This window comes from Cucumis sativus, chromosome 6 (assembly GCF_000004075.3).
Source record: "Cucumis sativus cultivar 9930 chromosome 6, Cucumber_9930_V3, whole genome shotgun sequence".
Lineage (NCBI taxonomy): Eukaryota > Viridiplantae > Streptophyta > Magnoliopsida > Cucurbitales > Cucurbitaceae > Cucumis > Cucumis sativus.
In genome coordinates, this window is record NC_026660.2 from 26,567,172 (window position 1) to 26,586,585 (window position 19,414).

At 31.4% G+C, this 19,414-nt stretch overlaps 3 protein-coding genes and 1 non-coding gene across 4 annotated transcripts; all 4 read right to left on the reverse strand.

Annotated features, from left to right (window-relative positions):
* Positions 1 to 3,174: 3,174 nt before the first annotated feature.
* Positions 3,175 to 5,142, reverse strand: LOC101214112 (UDP-glycosyltransferase 91A1). Its single transcript, XM_004151440.3, has one exon. The coding sequence runs from the start codon at positions 4,979 to 4,981 to the stop codon at positions 3,575 to 3,577; it is 1,407 nt and encodes a 468-aa protein (XP_004151488.1). The 5' UTR covers positions 4,982 to 5,142; the 3' UTR covers positions 3,175 to 3,574.
* A 2,444-nt stretch (positions 5,143 to 7,586) lies between these two features.
* On the reverse strand, positions 7,587 to 9,375 carry LOC105435917. Its single transcript, XR_004217231.1, has one exon. It is a non-coding gene; the product is annotated as a UDP-glycosyltransferase 91A1 (transcript).
* Positions 9,376 to 13,786: 4,411 nt separating this feature from the next.
* Positions 13,787 to 15,703, reverse strand: LOC105435918 (UDP-glycosyltransferase 91A1). Its single transcript, XM_011659641.2, has one exon. It carries the CDS (start codon positions 15,146 to 15,148, stop codon positions 14,225 to 14,227), a length of 924 nt encoding a protein of 307 aa, XP_011657943.2. The 5' UTR covers positions 15,149 to 15,703; the 3' UTR covers positions 13,787 to 14,224.
* A 1,376-nt stretch (positions 15,704 to 17,079) lies between these two features.
* On the reverse strand, positions 17,080 to 18,953 carry LOC101207669 (UDP-glycosyltransferase 91A1). The gene has a single exon (XM_004143497.3). It carries the CDS (start codon positions 18,717 to 18,719, stop codon positions 17,319 to 17,321), a length of 1,401 nt encoding a protein of 466 aa, XP_004143545.3. The 5' UTR covers positions 18,720 to 18,953; the 3' UTR covers positions 17,080 to 17,318.
* Positions 18,954 to 19,414: the final 461 nt, after the last annotated feature.

Here is a 19,414-nt window from a genome sequence, read left to right on the forward strand (position 1 = left end):
TTTCTCGAGAAATAAGACTCTAATCATGTATCGCTGATACTAATGTACTACAGATTAAATTTTTGAACTAATTCGTACAACTTGAAAAAGTTCATTAGTTTATTGCGATTAATTATTTTTTAAAAAAAAAGCTAAATACATTATAAGAAATAATCTATGTACACTTAATTCAAAACACACGTTACTATATATAATTATATAAAAAAGAACTCATAATTCTTGGACTTAGATTTCATAATTGATATTGTTTCAATTTTGTACCATTTGCATATGTTGTTCAAGTCTTCTTTTAAATTTTAAAGTATTAACCTATCACAAATGCAACACAAAAGTATATATCTATATAAATGAAGTAATAGACAAAACAAAACATAGTGTCAGATGAATTTTAGATTTAATATTTTATTTAAATTATTGTTACTAATACATCGTGGCAAGTTTGTAGATTTGATGCTGAACGTAATTTTGTATTATGTCAATCATTGATTTTTTTTAATAAAAAAGTCAGGTAAACAAATGTTAGATTTACGATAGTTTATTTAAAACTATTACGTGGTTACTATTGCATTGTGATAAATTTGCAAGTTTGATGATTAACATTTTAATACATTTTCAAAATATTTGGAATTTCAAAGAAAGTTGAAAGATATAAAAAAAAATGAAGAAGTTTTAGAGGTGTTGAAAGTAATTATAATTAAAATCACAACCATACATTTCATATTTATTCATTGTTATAATTTAATAAATTAAGTTACGTAAAATGTTATCACAATATAATACTTTTTATATATACAAAATCCAAACTTTAGTTTAAAAAACTTATACATTTCTGTTCATTTTGATGTTCAATCCTTGTTGATTTTACAAAATTGTAAGTTAAACTTTGTGCGATTTATTAATTTAATTTTATAGAGTTTTTCTTAACTCTTTTACTCTATTCATAATTAATACTTATATACAAAATCCACACATTAGTTCAAAAAACTTACAGATTTTTATCAGTTTTGTTGCTAACTATTGATTTCACAACATTGTAAGTTAGACTTAAATTTGAGTTTGTGCGATTTATTGATTTAATTTTATTGATTTTTGTAGTTTTCAATGCTGCTCAATTTTACAATGACTATTAACAAAGGCTCAAAGGCAAACAATATTATATATTGAATTTTATCTTTCTACCGAGACAATAATAGGTTGCAGTTGCACTTTATAGAGTTGATCTCAATAGAAACAATAAAACATTTGTTAAATTTAAATGTTGAAAATTTAATCAAAAAAAAAATGTATATAACGAGGTTACTCATTTAGTAAGACAAAGTGTGTTCATCTCAATCATTCACTCGCTTATTTGAGATTGAAACTTTATTCTTTATCCCTATGGTTAGAATATTAAAAATGTACTAGTTCAATAAACTAATATTTTGTTTTTTTTTTTTTAAATTCTTGAACGTTAGTCAATTCAATATTGTTCTGTTCGTATTAATAATATTTGATGACATGTAAAATGATTGTTAATTAAAATTCCCACGATGAACACAACTCCGTAGAATGTTAAGGCCGTGCTTCCGCTCATTTCATCTTACAAAGTATTGTTTTGACAATCTTACAAAGTATTATTTATTTTGTCAAAACAATGAGATTTTGAAATCATCCTCAAACTTCAAAGTAAAATTGAAACTTGGAGACAAAAAACTTCGTGATATGTTTGGTGAAATCTATCTCTCATCCATTACTTGAAATCATGTGGTGTTTGTTAATTTGGAATCGCATAAAAGAAAAACTATTACATATTTATTATATTCTTTTCATCGATAATACATGAAAAATAAGTAAGATGATCAATAATATCCTCAAGTTATAGCAAAAGTAATTAAGTGATAGAATAAGTAAAGAAACAAAAAGTACAAATAACACATAAGACTTTGTATCGAGTTTGACGAATATCTCTTATGTTTGGGGAGCTTCTTTGCTCAGATAAGAATTATTATTAAGATTCAAATAAGTAATCAACAACACTTACGTTATAATAGAAATTTAATCAAAGACAGACTTCCCTAAATTTATTGTCAACATGTGCAACATAAATACTTGCAGTACTTCAGTAATCCATCTTTATAAATAAGACAATTCAACAACTTTCCCGATGATAATTTTTCACTTTAGTAATCAATTTTCATTAAATAAGGCAATTTGACTACCTTCCCCAATAATAATTATTCAAAAGAGAACTACTCCAAAATCAATTTTTCATCAATGTGCACACCGAACTAAGCTAATAACTTAGGTATTTAAAGATCACGATAATATATATTCTCTCATTTATTTATGCAAAGATATAGACAAAAGATTCCTATTAAAAATCGTTTATCTTTAAATAGTATTTTTCATTTAAATAACCATATTATTAATAATAATAAAAAATAAACTTATTATTTCGTTACAAAAATATCTAACAAACTCCACTTGTTGTCCAAAACAAAATAACTTCTTTTTTAATAGAAAGTCAAGTAACCTGCATTCCTTACTTGTGAGAAGCTTCACAAATCTTGTAAGTTGTCATTTAACAAAATACTCTAACTTTAGTTTTATTAAATACACAATAATATATATATATATATATATATATATATATATATCATTAACTTGATTTTCTAACTCCAACCCTAAACCCAATCCAACTAGAAAAACCAAATTTTTTTTATCCGACCTACCCACATTTTAAACTAACTCAATTCAACCGATATAAAAAGAATATGATAAAAACGTTCTAGAATCAACGTTAAAAGCTCACGGATATATTAGACAAAATTGAATATAAGTTTTCTTATTTGTTTAAAAATATATTGATACATTTGTAACTTAAAAAGTTGGACACGAACTTCTAAAGTTTGGGAACTAAAGATGTAACTTAATCTAATATGTATTTGTGCCATTTTCTAGCATAATATAGGAAAAGCCGCCCCCAGTAAAGAGTTAATAGACTAAGAGATCAAAACAATTACGAAACACACTTAAAAGGAAAGTATATACAACATAAGAAAAAAAAAAATCAAGGAAGCTAGATAGCTACCATGAATTCTTTCAAAAAAAAATTCCAACGCCAATAATTCAAATTATAAAAGAAAACACCAAGCTACACAACTTGACTAACCTAACAAGTTGAGATGCAAAATGTACGTTGAATCCAAACATGATTAATGAAATTCTATTTCAGTATGTAAATAGGTTATTGTTACTCTCCAACCTTACACCTCATTCAAAGCCTAATACAATAGGTAAAGAGGTTGTAACTCTCCAACCTTACAACCTTACACTTCATTCAATGCTGCTCTATACTAAAATTACAAATCCAACCAAACTAAGTAACTTGGGTGCATCATCTTGTGTTAGAACATAAATTTCAAACGACCAGAGGGTGGATGCAGCCTACCTAAACTTAAAAGTATTGTATATTATCTATGAGGAAACATACTTAGATGCACGTGCCTACTAACATATTCAATGCAGAGAATATGAAACCAAAGAATCAAGACTGTGCTTGCATTCCCATAGCAACGCATCCCCATCAACATTTTTAAAGTGCCTTGTCAACTTTTCTATGAGACTTCAAGTAGCTTAGAAATTGATCTATTAACCTCTCGTCCCTTTCTTTGTTCACAAATATAGCCTTCAACTCTTTTATTTTCTCTCTATAAATCTTACCTTCATCCTCCACCATTACCAGTTTTAACGATTCCTCCACTGAATCTCTTGTAAACGAACCATCTAATAGATTCCTTGGGATACAGTAACCCACCTTCTTTTCTTCCAAAATTCTTGCAATGATTCCTTGATCCACCAGAAAGGGCAAAAATATCATAGCTTTCTCACTCTGAATCGCTTCCACGGAAGAGCTCCAACCAGCGTGTGTCAAAAACCCACCCACAGACTCATGACCCAATATTTTCAATTGTGGCGCCCATGTATTCCACACGATGCCCCGTCCTTTGGTTCGTTCCTCGAACCCCTCGGGTAACTCAGTTACATTTGAGTCGGACAATCCTGCCCGTGTCCTCAAAACCCAAAAGAATGGCAACTCCGATTTTTCCAACCCAAAAGCGATCTCTGTTAGTTCGTCCTGACTAGGTTTGGCCTCGCTTCCGAATGCCACGTAGACCACAGATGCTACAGGTTGTTTGTCGAGCCATTCTTTAATCGACTGCCACGCTTGATTGTCGTCCCCACAGTCGTACTCCGACGTCGGAAGTTGACCAATTGGAAATACAGTCTTACCGTGTAAATCTCCAACAAGTTGAATCCACTCCTGTCCGAACTCAGGGCAAGCTTTCAAAACAATAAAATCGCTGTTGTGAGCACCCAACTTGATGCGGTCTAAGTCAGAAATCCCAGTGGATTTACCTGCTACAGCCTCGTCAAAAATTTTCTTCATTTCGTAGTGACGTAAAGCTACGGTGGAGGGAAAGGGGATCCAGTCGGGAGGAACAGTAAAATCCTCTACTTTCTTACGATGATCTCTTGGCGACATAGGACCGATAAATGCCAGAGTTTCGGGAATAAAGATACTGAAAAAAGCCGTTTTAATCCCGAGATTTGGTCCGATCTCTTGACCGATCCAATAAGGAAAGAAATCGTATAAAATACAATCTGCATCTGAAGTTCGAAGAAAGTCAGAGAGGGGTTGTTTGAGGGCGTCGAATGCCTCTTTAAGAAATGGAATTTTGTCATAAGGGAGATCAATGGTGGCCTCTGCATCTGGGGGAAAATTGTGGAGTTGAGGCATAGGAATTTTGATGAAGCTTAGAAAAGGAGATAAATGGGGAGGGAGTTGTGCGGGGAGACGGTCGATGTTTTTGGGAGTGGAAACAAAGGAGACACGGTGACCCTTTTGAGCAATGAGTTTGGAGAGCTCAAGAAAAGGGATCATATGCCCAAAGGCGAACCATGGGAGCATTACAATGTGGAGCTTCTTGTCGTCGGCCATGGAGGAAACGTTAAGAGTGTTGGGTGTAGACGGAAGTCAATGCTAAAAACTAAAAAGGATGCCTCTGGTGTTGGTGTGTGATCAGGATTCAGTGTAGGGTTCTTATCCAAATTTGGATGAAAGAAAAACAATAATGGGAAGAGTATGGACAACAGCAGTCCATGTCAACTCAATCATACAAAACTATAATTAAATATCTATCTTTTATTTTTAAAAAGATTTAATAACACTATTATAAATAACTTTGAAAAGTAGCTTTTTTTTTATCCCCTCAGCATTCTTTTATTTTAAATAATAAAGAAAAACTGATGTTCTACTCAGCATTCTGTGTCAACGTCTTGAGAATTTTTAGATTGCAAAAACCATCAATTTTATGTTTTAATTTTGGGAAATCGAAAAAAATATATATTAAACAGAAATATCTACTAAATACATTTTGTGCGTTTCTGTGAATAGTTTGTGAAATTTTTCTATTTAATTTTAGCTAAATTATAAAAAATATTATCAACTCTCTGGTTTAGGGTTAAAAAGGTATACCTAAATTTTTATAAAAGAAATCATTAAAAGTAGCAATTTTGATCAAATATTTACTATATATCAAAATTTTCCAGATTTTATCATTAACAAATTTTGGTATAGTTGGTAAAAAATTTAATTTATTTTGTTATTTTAAAAAATGTATAATTTTAAAAGTAAAAAAAAAATGTTCTTATTGCTTTATTTTAAAAAAGAAAATCTGCAGAAACCGAAATGGAGCTTCCATATTCACAACTTCTGGCATTTAATTTATGCGAGGAAGTTTCGGAGTGAAGTGGAAACGGGAATGGATAGTGATCATATTTATTGGCTCTACAAATTTCAATACATTTAGATTCGTTTGTTGACGCCCAAGTAGATAGCTAAGTTGAGTGAAACCTTTGGACTTCGAACATTTTCATGGAAGTTCTAATCTGGGCCTATTTGTCACCAAAAACCACATACCTAGGCCTATTTTATTCTAAGAATGTTATCCCAAATAGAGATTCATATTTGTTGTTCGTTTCCTCTTCATTTTTATGTTTCTTCCTAAATCACTTTCAGGTTCGTATCAATGTTCCTGTTACACAGTTCCGTTGCCATCTTCCTTTAATGGTCTGAAGCCAACTTCTGCTGTTGATCAAGTTCTTTTTCAGTTCAACTTTTCATCCTCTTAATGCCTCCTTTCCGTCTTGCAATATTGTCCTTCATTTCTTTTTTCTCTCACTTTCTCCTCTCATCATCTGGTTTGTAATTTGAAAATAGGGTAGGTTTGGAGTTTTACACCCAATTGAAAAGAGTGGCTCATGTCAACAGTGGAAGAACTCACCAAGTATTGGCGTCTCAATGGCGGTGCCTTCACCATCTGAGAGCATCATTGACATTGCCTGCATTGCAAAGAATGTAAGGATATTATTTTCGAAATAGAACATTAGCATCTAGGAATAGGGGTAGGCAAATTCTCATAATTTTTTTCCTTTGTCAACACAACAAATTACTAACCATTTATTTTTTATTTCTCTTAGAACCATTAGCTTGATTTTGTTCCTGTTTTTGTAGAACTGAAGAGTTGTTCAGCAGCAATTGCTTCTCAGACTATATTGGATTAGCTGTATTTATTTTCAAAAAATCGATATGGGTGAAGTTTTGAACATGGGTAATTCCAAGAATGCAAAAGTTTTTCCTCCTTAATTTGGGTTGGTATGGTTTGAGACTTCTTAATTTAGTACGCAATATAAAATCTTAAATTTTTTATTTACTATTAGTTTATGTTAAGATTTTTTAAATAAATTTAGGTTTCAGAGCCTTCTTTTCTACTGAGTTTGAAAAAAAAATTTACATGCATAATGTATCTTTATTTGAACGAAAGTTATCATTATTATTCTATCAATTTTTAAAAAAATTACTTTAAACAAAAAAAAAAAGCGAATTTGATAAAATAATATGTATGTGGTATTGATCAATAAGTCTACTACTTAAATTTCCACTATATTATACTAAAAAGAAGGAAAAAAAGGAAAAAAAAAAGGAAAAAAGATTTAACTAAATTTAGACTTTTTAAAAGTAGAGTATCATGAACCTTATGAATTAAAAATGAATTAAAAATGAGTGGTTGTCCTTATGAATGCAAAAAAATTAAAAACTAGTAAAATATGAAGTATGCGTCCATTAATTTTATTTAAAACCAAAACTATTGCCAAACTTTATGTTTTAAAAAAAATTATATGTTCTTTTTATATTCTCTTAACGATAAGTGGACACAGAATTAAACTTTTGATCTTTAGAGAAGAATATTAAGTTATTTTTAATTGTGCTTACTTTGTTTTGATATCAAACAATTATTTCTAACACCTCGACCAGTTTATGTTATTTGGCTTCATCAGATTTTCTATTTATACAAGGAAAAAAATGATGTACCCTTTAGCAATTCATAATAGGAAAATCAAAATATGCAGGGTTGATTATGACAATGTTAACTAATGTTGCATCTTTTATTGTTGTATCAAACTTCAAACAAGTTTTGAAGTTTAAATGAAAGAGCAATGATCATGTATTATTAAAAAAGAACAGTCAGATTTTTATATCAAACTTCAATCACATGTGTTCTTCACTTCTCTCAAAATAATAATAATAATAACAGCAACTTTTTATTTTTAAAAAAAAAGTGCCACGTGTGGCAGCATTTTTTAACTCACACTTTAGCAACTTTTCTCTAAATGAAAATATGAAAACTGCGTCTCAACTTACACTTTCTTTTTCTTTTTATTTTTCCTACTACACACATTAAAAGACAAATCCATGTGACTCAAAATATAAACAATCAATTTTATTACACAATCAATAAGATTGATTGTATTACACACTCTAATGTTCTGAAATTCATAGTTAATTAATGATCCTGCTCATCAACATTGTTTCTATGCTTCTTTAGATAGCTCAAAAACCCATCAATTAACTTCTCATCTCTTTCTTTGTTCACAAACAAATCCTTCATCTCTCTTATTCTCTCTCTATAAACCTTACCTTCTTCCTCCACCATTACCAACTTCAATGATTCGGCCACTGAGTCCCTCGTAAACGAACCATCCAATTCGCTCCTTGGAACGCAGTAACCCATCTTCTTCTCTTCCAACACTCTCGCAATGATTCCTTGGTCCGCCACAAAAGACAGTAACACCAACGCTCTTTCACTCTGAATCGCTTCCACAACAGAGCTCCAACCAGAGTGTGTCAAAAACCCACCCACCGACTCATGCCCCAATATCTTCAACTGCGGCGCCCAAGTGGTGCACACAACACCCCGCCCTTTGGTTCGTTCCTCGAATCCCTCGGGCAGCTCAATCGGTTCAGGGTCAGATAGTCCGAGCCGTGTCCTTAAAACCCAAAAAAACGAAAACCTCGATTGTTCCAACCCCAAAGCGATCTCTGTTAGTTCGTGTTGATTAGGTTTGGCCTCACTCCCGAATGCCACGTAGACCACAGAACCTTTAGCTTGTTTGTCCAGCCACTCTTTAATGGACTGCCACGTTGGATTGTCTTCCTTCAAATCGTACTCCGACGTAGGTAGTTGACCAACTGGTAAAACGGTTTTATGGTGTATATCTTCAAGCAGTTGAATCCACTCCGGTTCGAATTCAGGGAAGGCTCTCACAACCACTAAATCGCTGTAGTGAGCACTCATTTTCAAGCGATCAATATCGGTAACTCCGGTGGTATTACCAGCTACGAAGTCGAAAAGCTTTTTAATTTCGAAGTGACGAAATGCTACGGTAGTGGGGAAAGGGATCCAGTCGGGAGGAACCGTAAAATCCTCCAGTTTCATGCGACTGTCCCCTGACATGGGACCGACGAATGCGAGAGATTGGAGAATAAAGATGGTGAAGAAAGCTGTCTTAATCCGGAGATTGGGTCCGATCTCTTGACCAACCCAATAGGGAGCAAAGTCGTACAAGATCCAATCTGCATCGGAAGTTTGAAGAAAGTCAGAGAGGGGTTGTTTGAGGGCGTCGAAGGCTTTTTTGAGAAACTGAACTTTGTCGTAAGGGAGATCGGATGTGGCCTCTTGCGTCGGGGAGGCAGATTATGGAGTTGAGGCAGAGGAATTTTGACGAAGCTGAGAAAAGGAGATAGATGAGGAGGGAGTTGTGTTGGGAGACGGTCGATGTTTTTGGGGGTGGAAACGAAGGAGACTCGGTGACCCTTTTGAGCAATGAGTTTGGAGAGCTCAAGATAAGGAATCATATGGCCGAAAGCTAGCCATGGGAACATTACTATATGGAGATTCTTGTCGACGGACATGGTAGTCTGTGAAGAGGCGGGAGGTGCTTGGTTTGATGGTGGTGCAAAATGTAAGTAAAGTTATAATGGAGGTGTTGTTGCGTTGGATGTATGAGTAATATATATAAATAGGATAGTAAGATCAAAGTTGTGGACAGTTGTCATCTCACACTTCCTTTTTTATTCTTTATATTTATATTAATTAGTCTAATATTCAAGTATTAAATTAACATTCCCTTTCCAAGTTAATTTAATTATTTTTTATATTAAAAAACTATTTTTCTTTATATATATATATATTAAATATACCAATTTTCAATCTTAAAAATATTTTTTTTTATTAAATTTACATCGAATCTAATTTTATTTTAATTATTTTTCTTACTAACCTTTTGTTTCTAATTTTAATTGTTTAATCTCCCTGTTTTTTCATAAAAATATGAAATGTTGGAAAAAATTAAAAGAAAAGTTATGATAACAACGCTTTTGTCACTGTATTTTCTAAATTACAAAAGTAGCAAATTTAAAATCGGATAGTCATCTAATAGCATTATGATATCCGTATAATATATCTAATTGTTTTTCATATTTACAACAAATAAATAATAGGTGTTATGAACGGTTCTTTTTTCTTTTTTCAATTTTCTCTTTTCGGTGCAATTTTCCTAAAAAATATTTGTTTAAAATTTTAGTTACAATAACATAATTTATTGTATTTTTTTAAAAAATGTATTTTTTTATCATCAATATTAAAACCTAGATTCTAATTTCATTTACAAATTTCAATTTTATATTTTTCTTAAAAATATGTTTTTAACATTTAAAAGTTTTCATTTTTTTAAATAATGATATTTAAGTAGTTTAATGAATTTTGTTCGTGGGGATTCATTTAGGGTGTTTAAATAAATTTCATTGTTATTTTGAAAATTCTTGTGAATTATGCATTACTCAATAATTTGATTTGATGTTTTTGAATTTTTGTTTCATAATTTAGACATGTAATAGTTTTAATTGATGAGAATAGTTTTATTTCATTCATAGGGTTTTGAGTCATCCCCATGATCAAAATCAGACTAGGCAACAAATAAAAAAGTTTTCTTTTAAAGGAAGTGGAAGTTTCCATAAACTAAAACTACTCTATTTTTTACAATAATTTGGGACTAAACCCAATTTCTAAAAAAAATTCATATTGTCACGTTTTTGTCATTATTAGAAAAACATTATAATTAAAAATACTTCAGAAAAGTACGTGGAATTAAATAGTTTTCTAAATGAAATATTTGAAATAATATATTGTAACTTTATAAAGTTTTGTAAGACATCTTTCTTTTTTTTACTTTAAGGTGTGCTAGTTGATATGTTATAATTAAATTTATCTTTGCACTCCTCCATCAAACCATGTTATCAAAAAGATGCTTTACGAAGATTTTGTGTCCATAGTTGTTTCATTTTTATTCCATATTAATTTTTTATTTTTGATCCTCTATTTTAAGATTTACCTCTATTGAATGGATGAAGTTTCAAAACTAACATCATCTTAATTCATTATATATACAAAATATTTTTAAACACACGTATCTGTACGGAAATTTTATGTACATGTGTACATGTGTTTATATTAATTATATTTGATGATGTATAAATGTATTGTTAGTTACTATTCATATGATCAACACAGCTCTATAGAACGTTAAGATTGTTTCATCTTATAAGTTATTATTTATTTCGTCAACACAATCCGATTTTGAAATCACCATCAAACTTTAGAGTACAATACATGGTGATATATTTGGTGAAATCTGTCCTTTATCCATTACTTTTTTCATTGGGGTTTGTTAATAATTGGAATCATGCAAAAAAAACTATTAAATAATATTTATTATATTATTTTCTTCAATAATAACATAACAATAATTGTATAACCAATCCACTTAAATATAATTCATAAGAGATTAAAAATAAATATGTAATCTCACCAACTTTCTGATTTAATTATACTAAAAAAATATATCAGATTGTTCATCATTTTGTCTTTCATGGGAAATTAATGGAGTTTGTGCTTTTTTTTTTTTTTTGAGATATTCTAATTATCTCCTAATTTAAAGATTCGTAAATTTTAAAATGTTTTGCTGTCAGTGTATGAAGAGCTGTTGCTTGTTCAGGATATATAATTAATTAGATTTATAATAGAATATTGAAAAGTTTAAAGATTGAATAATCAAGATTCAATATTCTTACAGTATGTAAATAAAATGATTTAGTAACATCAATTTTGGTTGAATTAAATAATAAAGTAACAATAAATTATTTTGGGCTTCTTTATTTTGTTTTTATATTTATATGTAGATATTTTGTAGCTAAATATTATTTAATCTAAAAGTTATATATATCAATACATCTAATTTATATATGAATAATTCAAATATTACCAAATTGGTTCCCTACCCTTTCAAATTTATGTTCACAGCAGATTCTTAAGTTTTGATATTTCTTTCATTTTGCATGCATGACATTAATAAAATCTTTAAAAATTAGCGATTCCTTAAATTGTTTTAAAATGTACCATACACTTACAAAGTTGTATATAACGCATAAAAGTGTTTGTTTTTAGAATGGAAAAAAAAAATAAAGAATAAGATAAAAACTCAAAATTAAAAGCTTATCTATATTAGACACAAATGAAAATGTTAAGAATTGAATATAAATTTATTTTTTAAGTTAGACATAAATTTCTGAAGTTTGAGAAAACAATTAACTTAATCTGATATGTATTTGTTCCATTTTCTAATATAACATAGAAAAAGCTGCCCTAGTAAAGAGCTAAGAGACGAAGAGATCAAAACAACCAAACAAGTCTAAAAGAAAAATATATAGAACACGAGAAAAAGTATTCAAGGAGGCTTTGATAGTTACCACGAATTATTTCGAAAGAAATCCCAACGGGAATTCAAATTACAAAAGAAAACCTGGAGCTGCACAACTTGGCTAACCTACCAAGATATTGAATGCAGAGAAGAGAATATGAAACTAAGGAATGAAGACTGTGATTGCACTCCCATAGCAACGCATACCATCCACATTTTTAAAGTGCATTGTCAACGTTTCTATGAGTCTTCAAGTAGCTTAGAAATTGATCTATTAACCTCTCCTCCCTTTCTTTGTTCAAGAATCATATTTTTAATAATTAAAAATACAATTATAATTTTTTATAAAATTAGTGACAAATGAATGAAAGATAAAATATATAATCTATAAATGAATTGGAATTTTAATAATATACTTTGATCTAATTATTTAATTATTTAGAAATATTAATCCAAATTTAATATGAGAAGGAGGAAGTCGATAACAAAATTTAAGTTTTAACAAAAACTGTTAAGACAAAGGCACCAAGAAAACAATAAGGAAAATTAAATTTTGACAAGTAATAAAAAAAATGACAATGTCTTAGATTGAACGCAAGATATTTGAGAGAGAAAGCAAATACCATGGCATTTTTATAACTACAATATTTCAATCATTATTTACAAAAGTTACATTATTAGCCCAATTTTTCAGTTAGTTTTCATTTTGTTCATAGTTATGAAATAGTTTATAAAAATTTCCTATTAAAAAAAAACTCTTTTTATTTTAGCTAAATTATAAAAACTACTATCAACTCTGTGTTTGGGTTAAAAGATATCAACTAAAATTTTTAAATAATGCTCTTACTCTCTGGAAAATAGTCCAAAAATATTTTTATGTTAGTTTGAAATGAAACCACTAAATTTTTTTTTAAAAATATCTCTAAAATATTGAAATGTTTCATTACTTAATGTAAGAAAAAAATGAGTAAAAATACTCTCAAAATTTGAAGTTGAAATCGTAATTTAAATTTACACTGATATGTATTTTCACATTTTCATAATAGTAAAAAAATCAATGAATCATGAAAATGACACTAATATAAATAATTATATAAACAATACACATGTTTATTTATTTGAAAATAATGAAATATTTATTTATTGATTTAAATTTACTTTTAAATTTTTTATTTTTATATTTTCAAGAATATGCATAGAAATAAAAAATTATGGAAAATTAAAACTTTAATATATCCATTAACATTCATGTTTTAAACATTGGTTAAAAGGTGAAATTTCAAAAAATCTAACGACATTCAAATATAAAAATTCCTCATCTAAAACATAGAAAACAAGAATTAGTCAAAAAAAAAAAAAAGAATCTCACACTTATAGATTTAGCAACTATCACAGTGTACGAATAGTCAAATACATCTTTTATTTGACAACTAACAATATGCTAATTATCAAGATCGATTGTAATTATAATATGATTTTAACGAAACTTAAAATTTAGGTTAAATAGAAGGAAAAAAAAGGCTATGCAAGAATTGGAGGTATGATTTTACGTTTCTTCTCCTCCAACTAAATCAATACCCTCAAAAAAGAGACCATACGTACGTATGCTTAATGCTGTCGTGAGGTACAAAACAGAGAAAATGCAGTGTTACTCATGCCATTGCCAGTTATACTACACTGTTATCAATAAATGGTCACATGCCTATTGAATGTATTTAAATCAGCTGCAGATCAATGTTAGATTTTAGATACATAAATATTATATATGTTTTCAAGTGTGAATTTACAGTCTAAATATATAGAGTATAGTATTATAGCAGAGAAAAAATAGTTGACTGGACCTTCGACAACACAGATTATTGCATCAATTCAAAATTTGTCAAGTGTCCATTTTTAAAAAAAATATTTGTCCTTTTACGTACTTATAGAAAGAAAAGTATGAAGCTTAAGCTGAACCTAAATATATAGCATCTAATATGTAAAAGTGATTGTGGATCGATCGATGTATGTTTTTTGTGGTAACGCTAGGAAGAGAATAGGTGTTAGATCACCGTTGCTTAAAGAAAAATAGGTTTAGAAAACTTATTTAAAATGCATTTTTATTTTTATCTTTTATCTCTCTTATCGTTTCTCGGTAAACGCTTCCAACAATCTTACCTTCTTCCCCTACTACTACTAGCTTCAATGATTCTGCCACCGCATCCCTTCTAAACGAACCATCTAATTCATTCCTCCGAATTGAGTAACCCATCTTCTTCTCTTCCAACACCCTAGCATTGATTCCTTGATCTGAAAGAAATGTCAGTAACACCAAAGCCTTTTCATTTTGAATCGCTTCCACAAGGGAGCTACAACCACAGTGTGTCAAGAACCCACCCACCGACTCATGCCCTAATATTTTCAACTGTGGCGCCCAGGTAGTCCACACAACACCCCGCGCTTTTGTTCGTTCCTCAAACCCCTCCGGTAATTCAATTGGGTCTGGGTCGCTTGGTCCTCGTCGTGTCCTAAAAACCCCAAAGAATGGCAGCTCTGATTTTTCCAACCCTAAAGCGATTTCTGTCAATTCATTCTGACTGGGCTTAGCCTCACTTCCAAATGCCACGTAAACCACCGAATCTTTGGGTTGTTTGTCCAGCCACTCTTTAGTCGTCCGCCACGCTGGATTCTCATCCCCTATTTCGTACTCCGACGTTGGAAGTTGACCTACTGGGAAAATAGGTTTACCGTAAAGATCACCAAGTAATTGAATCCACTCCTGTCCAAATTCAGGGCAGCCTCTCACAACCACTAAATCGCTGTAGTGGGCAATCGTTTTCATGCGATATAAATCAGAAACTCCGGTGATGTTACCGGCTACACTGTCGAAGACGTTCACGATTTCGAAGTGGCGAAACATCACGTTTGTTGGGAAGGGAACCCAACGAGGGGAGTCATAAGGCCTTTTTGAGAAACTGAACCTTGTCGTAAGGGACATCGGAGGTGGCCTCTGCGTCGGGGGGTAGATCATAGATTTGAGGGAAAGGAAGTTTGACGAAGTGAAGAAAAGAGGATAGATGGGGAGGGAGTTTGGTGGGGAGACGATCGATGCTTTTAGGAGTGGAAACGAAAGAGACACGGTGACCTTTTTGAGCAATAAGTTTGGAGAACTAAAGAAAAGGAATCATATGGCCGAAAGCTAGCCATGGGAAGATGACTATATGAAGATTGTTGTCGACGGCCATGGTAGTCTGGGGGGAGTAGATTGGTTTGGTAGTGCAAAATATTATTTAAAATAATGGAAGGTGTTGGATGTGTGAAAGGAAAGATATATATAATAGAATATATTATAAAATATTGTTGTGCTTTCTTTTTAATTTCAGACCCAAATTGAAGTGCAAAATAGCTTACAAGAAGGACATAGAGGCCGTCTCTTCTTCTTTGTTGCTGTACACGTGGACGAGGTAAGATCTCTCCTTTCTTTTCATTCCTCCACTTCACCAAAGAAAGATAAAAATGAAAAGAAAGAAAATACCTACCTTTCCTTTCACTCTTTCTTCTCTGCAAACCCCAAAACTTTCTTTAATGAAGATGAAGGAGAAGAAGAAGACTACAACATTTACATGGTTCTACAAAAAAATGCCTACATCTACTGAAGGAATCACTTTCCTTTAAACAATTAATGTTTAAAGATGAGTATAATATTTCTTTTCCTTTTTCTGTATCTACTGTAAAAAGAAATTAATGTACGTGAAAACTTAGATTAATTTTTTTTTATACACTTGGAAATAACTGAAAAACCAATATTGTTTAAATTCAATGCCTACAACTAAATCAATGAGCTCAAGGAAGAAACCATACGCGTATGCTTATGCTGTCGTAAGCTACAAAACAGAAAAAATGAACGTGTTACTCATGGGACTATCAATAATGGCTGCATGCCTTTATATATATTGAATGTATTTAAATCAGCTATCAATATTAGATATTAGATATATAAATATTATATTCTTTTTCACCTTTGAATTTATACTCTAAATATATAGATTACAGTATTAGAGGAGTAGAAAGAAAAGCCCAAATATTGCATCTAATTTGTGAAAGTGATTGTGAATCGATCACTCCCTAAAAAAGATGTATATTTTTCAAGCTAACACTACCAAGAGAATAGGTGTTAGATCACAATTCCTTAAAGAATATATTTTGTCAAATTTTTTATTTTTGACAATTTTTCTACTGAAAATATATTCACATAAATATTTTTAAGTATTTAATTCTAAAAAGTTAACTTTTTTATTTTAAAAAATTGAAAGGTATCTCAACCATTTAAATAGCTTTTTATCTTATTTTTTAACCATTTTTATCCAAAAATAAATAAATAAGTTTAAAATAGATTATTTTAAGTTAATCCAAAACGGATAGAAAATTTTGAGTTATAAAATTTATGGACATAGTTAGTAGTTGCTAAATATTTTTGAAAAATTCATTTACCTAATTTTAGGCCGGGAGTGGAATCTAAGGTATTATTTTAAGTTAATCCAAACAAGAGAAAATGTTGAGTTATAAAATTTATGGATATAGTTAGTAGTTGATAAATACTTTTGAAAAATTCATTTACCCAATTTTAGGTTGGGAATGGAATATTTTTCTTACTTTAAATAAATAAATGTATAGTTTATAATTGTGATTTCCCCCAATGAAGGTTATGGCCAAATGTATAATAAATAAAGACAATTATTAGTTGTTTGTCATTCTATCTATGTCTTTCCATCTCCAAGCCCACACAAGTAAAATTAATAGTTATTTTTTTAAAAGCAACTTTTCATTCTCACCACACAAAAATAACTTTTAATTTGACTTTTGTATAGTTGACGGATGGAATGACATTTTGTATCTAATTTTTCCAAAAAAAGAAAAAAAAAAGGTTTAGTCTAAAGATGTACATGTGATTGGGGACGAGGAGAAAATGAACATCTGATTATTAGATTCTGATGTGCTATGAGTCTTAGGATTGAGTAACAAACTCAAAATACACTAAAGAAATTTGAAATCATTCTACTAAACTTATATTTACTTCAAATTTTATTGAGAGTGAAAAGAAACTAAGATTTTACATTATTAACATTCAAATGGAACAACAGCAAATAAAAGAAGCACCTTATCAAGATTGGTTACACGTAAAAATTCCATGCATACTCACCTCAAAGTTGTTCCTTCTTGCTTATTTTTTCTTTCATATGGTCCAATAGCCGATCAATTAATTTATCATCTCTCTCTTTATTCACAAACAAATCTTTTGCCTCCCTTATCGTTTCTCGGTAAATCTTACCTTCTTCCTCTACTACTACTAGCTTCAATGATTCTGCCACCGCATCCCTTGTAAACGAACCATCTAATTCATTCCTCGGAACTGGGTAACCCATCTTCTTCTCTTCCAACACCCTCGCATTCATTCCTTGATCTGCAAGAAACGTCAGTAACACCAAAGCCTTTTCACTTTGAATCGCTTCCACAACAGAGCTCCAACCGGAGTGTGTCAAGAACCCACCCATCGACTCATGCCTCAATATTTTCAACTGTGGCGCCCAGGTAGTCCACACAACACCCCGCCCTTTGGTTCGTTCCTCAAACCCCTCCGGTAATTCAATTGGGTCTGGGTCGCTTGGTCCTCGTCGTGTCCTAAACACCCAAAAGAATCGCAGCTCTGATTTTTCCAATCCTAAAGCGATTTCTGTCAATTCATTCTGACTGGGCTTAGCCTCACTTCCAAATGCCACGTAAACCACCGAATCTTTGGGTTGTTTGTCCAGCCACTCTTTAATCCTCTCCCACGCTGGATTCTCATCCCCCGTTTCGTACTCTGACGTTGGAAGTTGACCTACCGGAAAAATAGGTTTACCGTATACATCACCAAGTAATTGAATCCACTCTTGTCCAAATTCAGGGCAGCCTCTCACAACCACCAAATCGCTGTAGTGGGCACTCATTTTCATGCGATATAAATCAGAAACTCCGGTGATGTTACCGGCTACACTGTCGAAGATCCTCATGATTTCGAAGTGGCGAAACACCACGTTTGTTGGGAAGGGAACCCAATGAGGGGAAACAGTAAAATCTTCTGGTTTAATTCGGTTATCGCCGAACATGGGTCCGACAAATACAAGAAATTCAGGAGTGAAAATACTAAAGAAAGCAGTTTTGATACCAAGTGTGGGTCCGATGTCTTGACTCAACCAATAGGGAGCGAAGTCGAACAAAATCCAATCGACATCGGAAGATCGAAGAAAGTCAAAGATGGGTTGCTTGAGGTCGTCGAAGGCCTTTTTAAGAAACTGAACCTTGTCGTAAGGGACATCGGATGTGGCCTCTGCGTCGGGGGGCAGATCATTGATTTGAGGGAAAGGAAGTTTGACGAAGCGGAGAAAAGAAGAAAGATGGGGAGGGAGTTTGGTGGGGAGACGGTCGATGTTTTTGGGAGTGGAAACGAAAGAGACTCGGTGACCTTTCTGAGCAATAAGTTTGGAGAGCTCGAGAAAAGGAATCATATGACCGAAAGCTATCCATGGGAAGATGACAATATGAAGCTTCTTGTCGACGGCCATGGTATTCTGGGTCGGTTGCTTTGGTAGTGCAAAATGTCATATTAAATAATGGATGTATGAAAGGAAGGATATATAATATAAATTAGAAAGGTAGAAGGAAGAAGATAATGGAACGGAATACAAAAGAAAACAAGAAAGGGAAGAAAAAGTGAAGTTGGTAAGGTATAAGGAAGAAAGAAAAGAAAGCAAAATTAGGAGACTGTCTTTGTTGGATGGGAAGAAATAAGAAGAAGGAGAGCGAGAGGGAGAGAGAGAGAGAGTTTAGGGATGTGAGAAGAGAAGAGAGATAATTGAAATCAAAATACGGCCAAACAAAATAAAAAGCGGAGAAAACAAATTTGAAAATAATTGAAGGAAGATTAGTCCTTTTCTTTTTTAATGAAATCCATCATCTACATTTTTATTGGTTTTTTTACTTGCTTGGAGGTTTTGATATTTTATTATTATTTAAAATAATACGATTATCATAATTCTACATTATTATACTTTATAGTAATTTTTGTTTGAGTAAATTATATTTTATATAGTTGAGGAATAAACTATTTTAATTTTTTTAAAATACACTAAACGTTATAGTAAAAAACTAAAAAGATTTATATGCTGTGGGAGAAGGATTACAACATTGTTGCCACATAAATGTCAGACTTAGTTAAAATTGGGTTTGAAAGAACAACAACCTTTTTCTATTTTTAAGA

Excerpts from the sequence above, each read along its gene's own strand:
- LOC101214112 (XM_004151440.3), bottom strand. The coding sequence starts at position 4,981 with ATGGCCGACGACAAGAAGCTCCACATTGTAATGCTCCCATGGTTCGCC.
- LOC105435918 (XM_011659641.2), bottom strand. The coding sequence starts at position 15,148 with ATGATCTACCCCCCGACGCAGAGGCCACCTCCGATGTCCCTTACGACA.
- LOC101207669 (XM_004143497.3), bottom strand. The coding sequence starts at position 18,719 with ATGGCCGTCGACAAGAAGCTTCATATTGTCATCTTCCCATGGATAGCT.